Below are 15485 nucleotides of genomic sequence, written 5' to 3' on the forward strand. Positions count from 1 at the left end.
TACATTAATAATGGAAGGAAGGTTTGTTGTCTACATTAATAATGGACACAAGCCCAAAAGACTTGTGTCCTGCGGCATGTGGGATCTTAGGGGGTGCATGTCCCAACCAGAGATGGGACATGTACCCCCTGCAGTGGAAACACAGTGTACTAATCACTGACCTGTCAGGGAAGTCCCTCCAAAGATTAAAGCTTTTAAAGACAGGTGTTTGATTGAGGATTTTAGCTTCTGGGACAGGAACAGATTATAAGCATGGAAGGCTCTGTTGTCTGTTTGAGGTTGAGGGGGTGGGAAGTGTGCTGCTGAGACAGATCCTAATTTCCTGTCCTGACCCTATCCCGTGTGAAGTCAGGATGGACTTGTGTCTTGTTTCGAATGTTTTACAGTATTAGTTCTTCCTGATTCATTCTCTCCTTACGTTTCTTTTTAAAGTTGAGATTTAACTGACCTCAGTGGATTTAACTTCAAAAACTTGAATTTTGTGGTTCTTTAACTCCTGTCACATGGTGTATCAAATAAACCACTTCCAACATTTTAATTGTTAAATAGTTCTGCTTAATAGGCCCAAAATTATGATTAGAAAATAGTTGTGGATATTCAGAATGACATTATCCACTTCTGCATTTTTGTCTGATTTATAGGCAAGTGCTGTTGTGTGATTTATTCTGCAATATAACTTGATATTTAGAACAGAGAGGTTATATACACTTGGAATGCGTTTACGTTTCACATAGTTTTATGACTTAGACCCTTATATCTTCAGATATTAGTTTGCAAATGGTAGATTTTGAAAAATTTATTTTCAGGTTCATCATTTGGAACGAACACTATTCCTGTGAAAATTTAGCTCTGTTACTTCAATACTGTTAATTTCCATCTTATTTTAGCAACCTGCTTTCATGACTTTGTCATCACTCGTAACTGCTTCTCTTCCAAAATCTACTACTCTTGACTATGGCCACCTTCACATTTACACCTACTTCTTTTCTTGCCCCTCACAGGGTTCTCTGACCCTTCCCTGGCCTTCTATTTTTAAACTCTCTACTGCTTTAATTAGGAAAAGGAATGTGACTGGGAAAATACCTTTGTGGTGCCGGTTAGTTAGGAATGTAGAGTTTCTAGCTCTTGCCAGAGCTTAGGCTCTACCAGACCCTTTTCTAACCTGTTTCTGCAACCTGATGGTTATCCCCTGCAGTCGTTACTCTGTGTACCTCATTTCCTTTATCCACAGCAGAATACTTTTTTTTTTTTTCCTGCTTTTAAGAACACATAGCCAGTGTTCTTAACCTGGTTCCATGGATTCCCCATGGTTCATGAAGATTCAGAGCATTCATGAACTTGGATAGAAAAAAATATTACATCTTTATTTTCATTAAATTTTTATTGAAATTTAGTGTTTCCTTCCATTATTAATGTAGACAACAAACCACTGCATTATCTGTAACTTCTGCACCTATAGAATTCAGTTAATTTTATACCACTTGTATAAATTTGAATATTTTTATGCTTATTACCTCTAAAATTATAGTAGGTATTAGATTTGCTATTAGATCTTACTGTTTAATGCATCAGTAAAGAACCATATATATTAACTGTGGCACAGATTGGGTTTTTCAGATTTTGATAACTGCATTTCATTATATTGCATTACGACCCCATGGACTGTAGCCTGCCAGCCTCCTCTGTCCATGGGGATTCTCCAAGCAAGAGTACTGGAGTGGGTTGCCATGCCCTCCTCCAGAGGATCTTCCCAAATCAGGGATCAAACCCAGGTCTCCCACATTGTAGGCGGATTCTTTACCATCTGAGCCATCGGAAACATCATTATAATTGGTCTCCTGTGGTTTTCTATGTATTTTTTGCATTTAAATTTGTAAGCTCCCCATATGCTGAAGGGATCCATAGATCAAAGAATAAAGGTTAAGAATTCACTAATCTAGAGACTCCCTGTGTCCCATTTCTCTGCAGTCTTTTCTTTTTTCTCTCTCTTGCCTAGGACAGTGCCTCCACTTGTCGCCTTGCTTTTGTTGTTCTGTTCCACACACCCTGAGCCCTTAGTGTGTTCACTATGCCCATCTTTTTTGTTTATCCTTTTCTTTAATACTGTGTTTTTTAATAGCTGTATAATAAAATACACGATTTAGTATATATTCATAGTATAAATACTCATACAGAACAGAAGAATATAAAACAAAAATGTAATCTTATTCTGGCCTCAAATTCCATTTCCCTTGGGGAAACCCTTGGATTTGTGTACAGTTCAGAAAAATATTATTTTTTATGTTACTCTAGTCTGTATTGGGCCTCCAAGGTGGCTCAGTGGTAAAGAATCCACCTGCCAGTGCAGCAGATGTAGGAGATGCAGGTTCGATCCCTGGGTCAAGAAGATCCCCTGGAGAAGGAAATGGCAACCCACTCCAGTATTCTTGTCTGGAAGATGTGTGGACAGAGAAGCCTGGTGGGCTCCAGTCTATGGGGTCGCAAAGAGTTGGACACGACTTAGGACACATGCATGCTAATCTGTATTAGAATGCCTTTTGAAGTGAAAGTGTCGGTTGCTCAGTTGTGTCCAACTCTCTGGTCTCTTAGTTGCTAGGATAGCACCCACTGTAACTGATACTCTGTTGTGTATAGATTGGTCCATATAAAACTCATGGGACATGATGAGAAAATATGTTTTTAAAGTCGTTGAAAAAGGTCACAGTATTAATAATTGATGTATTGGAACAATATCATTGAAATAAGTTTTTTATCTGAAATTTTAGTGTTTGAAGAAAAGCAGATTTAATTTAAAGATGACATGAGTAGCTGAGGATTTGGGTGAAGGCTTCACTGAAAGCACATTTGAGGGCTTCTGATGTCAAGTCTGATAATGGTTTTTTAATCTCATCTAGTTTTATGTCATTTTGTAGTTTTAGTCAATTTAAATTTATTTTTTTTTAGCTTAAAATAAGTGTTACTTTTTCACCACTTTTCTGGCCATTTAAAAAATTCTTAGGCAACTTTGATTTTTTTCAGAGTCATAATTGACTGAGATGGAGGGAAAAAGAGCTCATTTCCTGGGCATGGGGCTGAGGAACAGAGGCTGCACATTGGTTGAGACATTTCTTTCTGGTCACCACCAGGTGGCACCACTGGCTCAGAAGAGGAAGGGAACGTTTGGAGGCAGGGACAGTATTACGCCCTTTCTATTTCCCCTTTGCCTAAATTGGATTCCATCAGGCAGGGAATGAAGCACATCTTTGTCATCTTTTATTATCTCATCTGATCACTTTTATTCTTTTCTTTTTATGCCTGTAGTTCTTTCAGAAACAGGTTTAACATTTTTCTCACAGTCACATTTTCTTGCATCCAGCTTTTTTAATGCTTTTGCTTCTTACCATAGAGGATAATGGGAAATTAATGCACTATGACTTTATGGCATTGCAAAATTTGCACAATTTTAATTAAATTATATTTGCAGAAATCCTAGCACTAACATTATACTGTTTCATACCAACAGTGGTTCTTTTCAAAAATCCAAATGCAGCTATTAATAAAATAACTATTCAGGACTTAACAGTAGTAGATATTGGTAAGAGTATAGAATGAATACCCAGGTCTGGCTTCCTTCTAACTAATGATAGAATGTTGACCTGAAATACGGTGTTATTAATATGACCAGGCTTTCTACTGCCGTCTTGACACGATAGCCTCATTTTGCTGATTCTCCACTTTGTGCATCTTACGCACATCTTTCCCTAAAATATTTACTCATGTTTATACGGAGACTTTTTCTTTGGGAGAAATTTTTGAATCAAGGAATATCATTCCTCACCAATACCAACATACTTTTGTGTTTTCCCTCCCACACCTTATCTGTCCTGAAAGAAAAATGGGATGCTAAGAACTACTGTGTGAACAGTTAATTCATTTATAAGGTTGATTTAAGATAAAAATGTAGCATTTTTTTAAAGATAGGTAGTTTAATAATGGCCTCTTAATACAACCTAAATTGTAATTAGCAGAGTAAAACTTGGTTCAGTGAAGTTTTAGACTCTTGCTTTTTCACCTTGGTTCCCTCTTCAAGGATCCTTTGTGATTTTTGTTTAAAATAATACCAGTAGAAGTATATTTAAGCTGTTTCTATTGTATATTTCATTTTTTAAATTTGAGGACTGCTGACTCAGTCCTTAGTCTTTTCTAAATACTTTGACACACACAAACACCCTGCAATAACAATAAGTCCATTTATGTGGATCTGTTTCTGTTTCTTTTTTTTTTTTAAACTTTTGTTCTGGGTTTTAATTTCTAGAATAAAAAAGTATTGTCTTTAATTCTGGGTTTCCATCTGAGTAAATGCCTTATTTATTTAAATATATGCTTTTCAACAACTAGTGTAATTAAAACATTAACAGGCTCTTAAATGAGAATTAATCCCCTTGCTGCTTGTATGACTGATTTGTGATTTTTACGTAGTCTTAGTTTTCTGTTCTAATTGTGTGAGAATTAAAATAGGGAATTTCAGCCACCTATTGTGAGTTATTGTTTGATGTTTTTCTTGGAGCATTTCACATTCTTGAAAATACTCTAAGGCAAAATTAATTTTACCAAGAATTTGCATAAGTTTAAGGTGACATGGACTAGAACTTCAAATTTGTAGGGTCTTTCAGTGACTTACAGCTGAGGATGGCATTGTGAAGATAATATCAGTCTGTTAGAACCCCTAAGAGAACTTTCCCAAAATGCAGTCATCTTCCAATGAGTGCTGATCCCACTCTCAGCTGAGACCTGCTGCTTTAGGAATCCCCCTTGGCATGCTCTTGGCTTGTACAATTGCTGGCAGCAGGAGCCATGCTGCCTGATAGGGCTGGTAGCTAAGCCCATATGTGCAGTTATGCTTTTATTCTCTAGTGTGCGTGAACACACACCCACATGCACTTAACCACCCCTAGTTTGAGATGAGAGGAGGTAAGAGCTAGCTAGACTTAGAGTGCCATGCCGGCTCAAGTTTCTTATTTCACTATCGCCATGCCCATTGGGTAGCCAGTGACATTTATAGAAACAGTACCAAATCAAAAATCCCCCTGGAATTGTCTCTTTTGAAGAAGACACAAGTGTTGATTTTTTTTGACTGGGAGCCAGTACTCTGGCACAGCCAGGTCAGCAGAAGTATTACTCCACAGCCTTGTGTGGTGGGGGATACACTTTAGGCCCAGAATCTAAATGTAAGCTTGTATCTCCCAAGCATTTTCTAACATTGTCATTGCCCAAGTAGACTTCTATTTAGCTGAGTCCTGACTTTGAACTGGAGAAACAGTTTCTTTGCTGGACAGCAGCCATGGGATAGATAGATCCTGCCAGTGAGCATACTGATGCCATGCCATGCTGCTTTCACAAGCTAGTGCTCCTCAGTAACATTAGCAGAAGAGGGGCGAGGATAGACAGGTGAGAAAGTGTTGACAGAAAGTCTAGGTAGGCCTTTCTGAGGACAGGTAACACAGTGGGGTCTGAATTTTGTAACAGAGTGGCTATGGGGAAATAGGGTTCTGTGTGGAGATGGGTCACTTAAAATGACGTTTGTTATTAATGGCAAGGGTATGTTAGAATATTGACCCCTGCATGTGGACATGGATTTGGAAAGTTAAAAGATCTGCGTATGTTTGGCTGCAGCAGCTCTGAGTGCATACCTAATGTGTCAATTAAACATGAGAGATCTTGTTTTAGATGAATTTGTAGAAAATTTCTGGATCAATTCTGAAACACAAACTAATAATTTTTTAATATACTTAAATATATTTTTATGACTTGTGTTAATACATTATAACATTTCATGTGGCTTAAAATTATATGTGTAAAACATACCTTCCTCCAGTAGTCATCTACGGTGCCACTTAGTGAATCAGGTTAAGTGTTTTGAAGATAAAAGCATTAGAAGCATTACACAGCTGAAAGCATACTGTTAATGAATGCTATTTTTTCTGTATTAGAAAGTCACTTTTCATAATAATTTTTTAGCATTTTTGTTGATAATTCATGTGTGTATTCTTGTAGCCCAGTGTCTGGTTGTATGATCTTTCATCCAAAACCATCCTTTGCAGATGCTTTTACTGACTCTGCTATCAGTGCTAAAGTGAATGGTGAACACAAAGAAAAGGACCTGGAGCCTTGGGATGCAGGTGAACTCACTACCAATGACGAACTGGAAGCTTTGGAAAATGATGTTGTAAGCAAAATCTTTTCAATTAGTAACAGTATGGTCCTGTGATACGGTATGACATCCTATCACTTGGTTTTAAGTATGCTGTTGTGACTGTATTTAAATAAGCTGTTTTATTGTGTAGAGACTTCACCCTAGGCAGTATATACAGAAAAATGTTTCTTGGGGATGCATATGAAGTATTTGTAGGTCTTTAAAGTGAATCCTAATAAACAACTTAAAAGTTTAGATTAGAAACCATGGGAAACTAGAAATGCCTGCATATTTAGTTTTGAATGCCCTGCAGAATAGGGCAGTCTGAGGAAAATGGTGACTTGTTTGTTGTCTTTAGCAAGAAGTGATGTAAAAGTGTGACTTTTAGGATTCTTGTCTGTCAAAGAGGTACTCATTATTAAGCTATATCATTAGGTTACATTAGAATTACAGCAAAAAGTAAGTTTCTTTATCTTAAAATTAGGAGGAAAAGGCTATTTCCAAAAGCCTTTTGACATATTATTTTTACTTTTCCCAGAACACATCATTTGTAAATCAATGCTTAATAATGACTCTGTCATTAGGATTCTTTAAATTCTGTTTCTAAACTCTGGAGATACAAGCAAAGTTTCTTGCCAGAAATGAGTGTTTAGGCAATAAAATTTGGATGAGATGAATCTTTCATTGAATCTTACAGAGAAATCTTATTTAACAAACCTGTGTTTGATGTTAAAGTCATTGTCCAGTTGTAAAACTGGAAATTCATAGACACCATCCAGTAGTTTCCAAACTTTTTAAAGAACCACATATTACTTAATGTGAAGTTTCTCAGGTTTGTGTAGCACATCACCTCTGGAGGATAAAAAGAAGCAAGCATTCTCTGTCTCTTTTTTTTAAATTGATAGTGAAGCAGTTGAATTGATAGACACGTTCTAGAGCACATTCTGGCAATGTTTTCAAAATTTAAAACAGTTTGGTTCAGCAATTCTATCTCTGTGAATGTATTCATAAGACATTCAAATAATTATATTAGGATGTTTTTCACAGCATTTTTTTCTAGTAGTGAAAAATAGGAAATATCCTAGCTGTCCGTCAGTAGGACATGGGTAATTTATTATACCTCCATTCAGTTGAAGTAGTATATGTCCTCTTGAAAGAAAGGTGTTCTGGGAAAATACCTAGAACTTATTAAAAGAAAAAGCAAGCTGTAGAACAAGAAGATCCTATTTGAATGTCTGTAAAAGAGAGCTGATGATAATAATCACATTCTTACATATGCACAAAGAATGTCTGGAATTATGCCCAAGAAGTTGTTAATGGTGGTTATCTATACACACTGGGATTGGCAGTATTACTTTTCACTGGATATGTTTCTGCACACTTTAAATTTTTCACATGGAGCATATACTAAAAGAGCATATTTTAAAGTTTCTATAGGTAACTAATTTCCTGCTCCCATATATTAGGCTGAAGTAGTTGATTGAGTGGTAGATTTGTATTACAATTCTATCTGAAGCAGCACAGAAGGAGCCACAGTTGATGGGTGATCTTAGAGGCAAGGTTTTGTCCTGAAATTGCCATCAACATTGCTCAGATGATGCTGTGCCCTCTGCTAACATGGATACTGATTATGTGCTGTATTTTACCGCTTTTTATCAATTGGACCTGATGATCAGTTCACTCAAAGAGGTTTCAGGTAAAATACCTTGTAGAAAGATCACTGTAAGGAGTAGGAAAAGGAGAGAACCCTGATCTGAGACTCATAGTTTATGAAGTAACTAAAATGTTCTGAACTTAAAACATCTCAAATAACTGTTTCAAACACAGTTGAACCTTGAACAACACAGGTTTGAACCATGCTAGTACATTTATACACTTAGGTTTTGCAATAGTAAATACTATAGTACTGTACGATTCAAGGTTGGTTGAATCTACAGGGTTTATACTTGTGCAGGGAGTTGGTACACCTGACACCCCACCCCCCGAATTGTTCAAAGTTCAGCTGTAGTTATTTACCAACTTGTAGGGGCTGATGTGTAGAAGAGAAGTTTTTCCTTAAGACGTTTTTAAAGCAAATTTTTGCCTATTTTTTACTTTTGCTAGGTTTTGCTTGAATAGTATGATAATGTAGATCTTGTTAATGTAGATAATTGTTAATGTAGATCTTGATTATAACTGCATTAAAGAAGACAATACTTTGTTATTTTGAAAAATGAATTTTGTTCTCTTCTAGTCTAATGGATGGGATCCCAACGATATGTTTCGATATAATGAAGAAAATTATGGTGTAGTGTCTACATACGATAGCAGTCTGTCTTCATATACGTAAGTTTTTAAAGCTTGCTTTTGTTTTAGTGCATTTGCCTTTGATTTTCAACCACTCCAGAATTCTTGCCTGGAGAATCCCAGGGACAGGGGAGCCTGATGGGCTGCCATCTATGGGGTTGCACAGAGTCAGACACGACTGAAGCAACTTAGCAGCAGCAGCAGCTTAAATTATGTTGAATAAATGTTCCTGTTAGACTTTTTTTTTTAACTTGTTTTATTTTTTAATATTTATTTATTTGGCTGCTCAGGGTCTTAGTTGCAGCACTTGGGATCTAGTTCCCTCACTAGGGATCGAACCCAGGCCGCCTGCTTTGGGAGCATGGAGTCTTAGCCACTGGACCACCAGTGAAGTCCTCTGTTAGATTTTAAGTTAAACAATTATGTGACTATACATTATTGTTACTTCTTACACTGATAAATTCCCATTAAAATAGGTATTAAATGTAGCTTATTTATACTCTGATTTTTTTGTTCTAAATAAATTTTCTTTTATTTTTGCACTGTAAAAACTAAATTGACAAATGCAGAGGTTATGGGGAAATAGGTAATTTAACCAGTTTTGGAAATGTTATATTACTCTAAGGAAAAAGTAATAAGAAAATTCAAATTCTGATTTATAAGTAGATGACTATAGCTCTTTTACAGTTTTTACCAGCATTTTAAACAAATGCCTTAATAGTTGATTGTGACAGATATGTAAACTGTTACTTTAAAATACACACTTTGCTTTTTCTTTTCATTTGTTTCAGGGTGCCCTTAGAAAGGGATAACTCAGAAGAATTTTTAAAACGAGAAGCAAGGGCAAACCAGTTAGCAGAAGAAATTGAATCAAGTGCCCAGTATAAAGCCCGGGTGGCCCTGGAAAATGATGATAGGAGTGAAGAAGAAAAATACACAGCAGTTCAGAGAAATTCCAGTGAACGTGAGGGCCACAACATAAACACTAGGTATTTAAAGGAAATCATGATGCAGTATTTTGGATACACAACTCAAGGTCTGTGTGAGAAGGTGTATTATTATTATTATATTTCATCTTCCTTTAACTTAGCTTAGGTAGAGAATGCAAATGGAGTTGGTTTCAGGTTCTGTTAGTGAAAAGATTATAGTACTCTTGGAAAATAGTTTCTGAACATCACCTCTGTGGAGCCAAGTGGTGGATATACAGTGACGAGCAAGCCAAGGTCTGGAAGAGCTTGTTAAAGACAAATGAACAGGTTGGGGGAGGGGTGCATATAACATAATTACAGTTCAGTGTGATTTCCTAGTTTAGAGGTGTGATCAGAGTACTAGGAATATGCAAGTGAAAAGGAACAAGCGTAACCTTGTAGGATCAGAGTATACCTAACAGATGAGGTGATATTTTATGATAGGATAGTAGATCTGTCTGTCACTCACAGAAGCATAAAACAGGAATTCCTTGCATGGTGAAGACAGGTGAAAGAACTTGTCCAATTGAGGAAAAACCTTGTTTCGTATGTCTGGAATACAGGGTGTATATTGACATTGCAGTGGTAGTAGCTGGTGATAGGAACCAAAGGAGTGAGACTCTGTGTGTGTCATGTTAAAGAGCACCTTGTAGGCAGGGTATGGGGTGAACCAACTCTGGTGACATTGAGAACTGGCTGAGACATAGAGGCCAGTTATTGTATTGAAATAGTTCAAGTGTGAGAATGAGACCAGGACCAGTGATAGAAAGGTTAGAAAAACCAGGGGTGATCCTGAGTTTATTTGATAACTAAGCAGATTGGTGGTTGTACCGGTATCAGAGACAGAAAACACCAAGCAAGCTTGAGGGGAGATATAGTGAGTCCATTTGTGCAATTTATTGCATTCGAAGGGCTCACAGATCTTTCATGAATTTATTCATAAATATGTGTTGTGAGAACCACCTGCTACATACCTGGTAGAATAAGATACACATTCTGTCCTAAAGGCACTTGCAGTTTAGGAATCGTGATTTGAATTTAAGTGTTCAGTGAGAGATACTGAGACTGTGAGACTGACAGTGTGGATTTGGGGGATTGATGTGAAAACCATGAAAAACTAATGAACAGCTACAAAGAGAAGAGATCGCAGAGAAAACCAAGGAAGAAGAGTTTCAAGAAGACAGATGATGATTGATAGAAACAGCCATAAGGAGATCAAGTAGGACAAGAATGAATGAATACATGTTTGTTTTATTTTGTCCTTACGGGGAAAATCTGAGGGAAAAGAAAGGCCAGACCTAGAGCTTAGAGTAAAATGGAAGAATAAGGGTGTCTGGAAGTGAGGCCATTTGGTTTGTTTTTAACCTTTTAATAACAAGTGTTCCCTTCTGCCTAAATTGCTTTTAGATAAGTTTCATTGGTCTGGTATCTATTAGGATAAAATGATTTAGAGGATCTCTCATTTCCAGGGAAAATAAATATATTCCTCCTGGACAAAGAAATAGAGAAGTCATATCCTGGGGAAGTGGGCGTCAGAATTCACCACGTATGGGCCAGCCTGGATCGGGCTCCATGCCATCAAGATCCACCTCTCACACTTCAGATTTCAACCCGAATTCTGGTTCAGACCAAAGAGTAGTTAATGGAGGCAAGTATTTTGACCAAATTTGTCAATCTCATTGATCAAATATATAATTTTCTGAATATTTACAGTTTTACATAGTTGATAAGAGGATGCATACCTTTTAATGATTTCTGTGGAGTAGTTTTCAGTAAATATTTAAAATTTGCCTTTGTGGATATCAAATTAGTAAAATTGTAAAAATTAGTATGTTGTTGGCATATACAGAATTTAACATGATGAAATACTCACGTATTAAGGTAAAATGCTAAATTTAACCAAAGACATTCACTTGGCAAAAAAACACTCCACATATAAAGAAATTGGAAACTGGGTAGGTTCTCAATTTTAAAAACACTGGACTATAAAATTATTTAGACATAGTTTACATGGAAAATCCAAATCTGTGTGAAATGCTCAGTGGTTAATATAAATTCATTTTTATCAACTGTTTGTTTATATATTTATATTCTGCTTACTTCAAGAGGATTTGAGGTACCTTGCAGTACAAGACATGGCCAACAGTCATGTGAAGATGGTGGGGAAAAAGTGCTTAAAAAAATAAAAATTCAATATAAAGGTAGATATTATAGTTTAGCTTAACTAAAATATGCAAATTTGCATCTTTAGTAGGAATTTTTTTTTTTTTTTTTTTTTCCTATTCTCCCTCCAGATCTAGGTTAAATATGGCTCATGGGTCATGGCTCTCTCATACAAGTCAGGGACACTGGAAACAGCAGTACCATAGACTGTATGGAACTATGGTAATTAAAATATTGATGGTGTATTAGATACTAACCTGGGGGGAACAGTGGGCATTCAATTTTAGGTATTTAAGTTTGGAAAGTTAGACAAATAGAGAACACTAAGTTTCCAATTTCATTTGTTTTCATTGAGTCTTTCTCCAGAATTCCTCTCCAAATGAACACTCTTGAGTATTTTCTATACTTTGTATTGGGGTGAGATTTCTTTGCTCACTGAGTAAAGAATTTTAGTTGTTTATGAACAGAATTTTAAAAGTAAAAAACCTGAAAGGGGCTGGGAAATGTATGATACTCAAGTGTGTGGAACCCTATGGAGAGGAGACCTGGACTGTTTCCTAAGATTAAGGTAAGTGATGTCATGTTACATGTTAGCTGTATTTTGACCTGTGCATATCCCTCAGTGTCAGTTTATTTGGTGATGACTGCTTTGTAGTTGGATTGTTTATTACGCAGTCTCTTAAATGTTTCACTGCATAAGTTATTTAGAAGATACGCCTTCTTTTTCTAACTTGATAAGGTTAAAATATGTTTTTTGAAAAGGCAGTGAATATTAATCTGTCACTCCTGTGACTCTGGAAAATAGTAGAAGTAATGTTCTACTTAAATGTACCTGCTTAATGTGATTTCAAACTCAACCTTATATTCAGGTATAGACTAGAAGAAAACCACAGTTTTAAGAAACTAATATTTTTAATGGGATTATAATAGCTGTTGTTTCAAAAGATAAAACTTTAAATAAATAATTTTATCCCTGAGTTTTGTGATTGATTGTGTGAAATTACCTAGTGTATGTTATTCTCCTTTTAACAATTGATTTTCCAAAAAACAGTTATAGAAGCAGGTGAATAGGCAAAGTCTTAACTGTCTTCTTCAATAGTATGTGTAGATCCTAATTAACCCTTTGGGAACGTGTATTCATTTAAACAGACTTAATTTTAAGGAGGTTAAAGTAAAATGTGAATTTATGTCAGTTAAGTTATGCTAAAACTTATCACAAATCAAATGACTGTCCTCAAAGGGTTAAAATGTACAAGAAATCATTTTTGTCATTTTACTTTTTTTCTGTTTACTTTTTTCCCTCATTTTTTTCTTTAGTTTTTATACTTTCCTTCATATCATTTGTTCTGTCAGGTGTTCCCTGGCCATCGCCTTGCCCATCTCCTTCCTCTCGCCCACCTTCTCGCTACCAGTCAGGTCCCAACTCTCTTCCACCTCGGGCAGCCACCCCTACACGGCCGCCCTCCAGGCCCCCCTCGCGGCCATCCAGACCCCCGTCTCACCCCTCTGCTCATGGTTCTCCAGCTCCTGTCTCTACTATGCCTAAACGCATGTCTTCAGAAGGTACAATACCACAATTTGTTCATGTTTTTGTTTGTCTTTGTTTAACTCCTATGTGAGTTTATAATTACAAAATAGTTTCCTCTTCATTATTTAATAACCTATAATTTCTGTGTTTTAACTTTAGTTTATTAAAACTATTTCTATTAACCTTTTGTTTATTAGAAATTTGATAAATGCTGTATAAAGCTATGAACTATCCTGAATTGTGAGAATGGGGGTTTGTCTCTGCCTGGTAATGATGCTCTTTTACAGCCCAGGGTCTTCTCCCTCCCACTTTACAGTGTACACAGTGGTTAATGGTAAACAGTGAACCTTCTTCATACTAGTGAATCTGCTTGTTGACATTAGGTAGGAGTGGTGGTTTAATGGTCCTTTTTGAGAGGGACATTGCATATGGCTGCCTTGATATGTTTACCCTTAAATTACAATATAGAGTTTGATTTTGTGTTTGGGATTTTTTTTTTAATTTTGTAATATTTTGTAGTGAAAGTCTTTAGAGGAAATTCTTAATCTAAGATAAAATTGTTACTGTAGAAAACAATGTATGAATCTTTAGGGGTTTTTTGTTTTGTTTTTGTTTACCCTATGAAAAGAAAAAACAGAATAAAATCCTGTAATTCTCATTCATTGTAATTACAGTTGATATCGCTTATATTGAGACTAATACAGCTTTCTGGCAGAAAATGCTTCCCTGGAGAAAACTGTATTGGCTGCTTTTTAATAAATTGTTGCTGTCCAGGCAGCGAGGTCATGTGATCTTGACTGAAGCAGCTAACCTTGAACAACATGTTAGGCTGATTTTCAAGGTGACTTCCTTACTCAAGTGCCTATGATGGTGGCCTGTAAATGAGAAGTTAAATTCTGTTGACATATTTTGTTGTGGTCTGTTGTTTGTGTAAGTGATGTTCATATCATGAGAATGTGTTAGATAAAATTCACATTACTGAATGTGAGCTTGTTCACCACTGTTAGATGTACAGATTCACATAAAAGTTTACCTTTTGCATGTTCAGGGAGGCTACATTATTCAGTTTTTCTTTTTAACTAATTAGAATTAGTGTTTTCTAGTCATATAGTTAGGTGACACTGAAGCATTTTTAAAATGTGAACCTCAAAATAAAACTATGAAATACAATGGTTTTCTGTGTTTAGAATAAATTTTCTTTCTATAAGTATTTCACATCTTGCCAAAAACTGAACTTTTTAAAGTTAGTTTGATTTCACTGAGCTGTGTCAGCCATCTTTCTTGGTCTTTTCCTATAAAAGGATGTAAAAAATATGTATGAATATTTAAATACCCAGTTCTTAACTCATCTTCAATATAAATTATATCTCCAGTTAAAAATTATAGTAACACTCTTTGTAAGACTGTGCTCATGATTGTATTCCTATTGAGGACACAAATTAATTTAACATCCTAAAGAGTTTGGCAAGGGACTTACCTGATGGCCCAGTGGTTAAGACTCTGGTTTCCACTGCAGGAGGTACAGGTTCGATCCCTGGTCAGGAAACTAAGATCTCACACTCCAACGTAGCATGGGCAAAAAAAAAAAAAAAAAAAGAAGGTGAGAAGCATTGGCTTTGGCATTAAGAATGAGTTTGCCAAGTGTTACCACTGTCAGGTTTCTGTTGTAAGAGTCATTGTATTCACTGTTTTCACCTGACACTTTTGCTTCAATGCATAGGAGACTTCTTTATAAACAGAAATCACTAATGTGACAATTGATTGATGTGGGATTTTGATGATTCATATAGTGCAAATTTCTTCCCCAGATGTAAATTACTCTAGTATACAAACCAGTGCCTTAGCCATAGAAGTTTCAGTTCACAGCCTGTTTAGTCTGAGACACTCTACAGGTGAGGACTGTTTTTTTGTTTTTGTTTTTGTTTTAGCTACTACAAAGGTGTATCAAAGTAGTTTTTTGTTCAGTAATTTTTTTTCCTAGTCTTAGAAGTAATACAGCAAATTTGAGGGAGAAAGCTAAAAGTGTATGTTAAAAATTTATTTCATCATATAGCTATAACTTTATTAACATTTTGTCATACTTATTTTTATATACCTACAAATAATGGATATAGATTAAACAAATTGCTAAGATCTTTGAAGAGCTGTGACATCTTATTTGATTTCTTACCACCAACTGCATCCTTCCCTTTTTTTAAAAAAATAAAAGGGAACAAAATTTATTTATAAAATTTTATGGCATTCCACAAAATAATTCTGAAAAAGTATGGCCAAAAATATGTATGGTGCTTATTTTCTTTTTTTAAACCAAGATGGAATGAAAGAGAAAGTGGGAGAATATGTGTGTGTGTGAGGGAAAGGGAGGAAG

General features: G+C 35.8%; 1 protein-coding gene across 9 annotated transcripts in view; it reads left to right on the top strand.

Annotated features, from left to right (window-relative positions):
- The window catches only part of ATXN2 (ataxin 2), a 103605-nt gene that overhangs the window by 48657 nt on the left and 39463 nt on the right, over positions 1-15485 (top strand). For 8 of the 9 annotated variants that reach the window (XM_070386170.1, XM_070386167.1, XM_070386161.1 and 5 more), the window contains exons 6-10: positions 6081-6205; positions 8406-8497; positions 9250-9447; positions 10896-11074; positions 12943-13152. In XM_070386170.1, the coding sequence (XP_070242271.1) occupies positions 6081-6205; positions 8406-8497; positions 9250-9447; positions 10896-11074; positions 12943-13152 (804 nt within the window). The remainder of the gene's footprint in view (positions 1-6080; positions 6206-8405; positions 8498-9249; positions 9448-10895; positions 11075-12942; positions 13153-15485) is intronic. The other variant, XM_070386168.1, reaches the window with a different exon arrangement.

Source organism: Bos mutus, chromosome 17 (genome assembly GCF_027580195.1).
Source record: "Bos mutus isolate GX-2022 chromosome 17, NWIPB_WYAK_1.1, whole genome shotgun sequence".
Lineage (NCBI taxonomy): Eukaryota > Metazoa > Chordata > Mammalia > Artiodactyla > Bovidae > Bos > Bos mutus.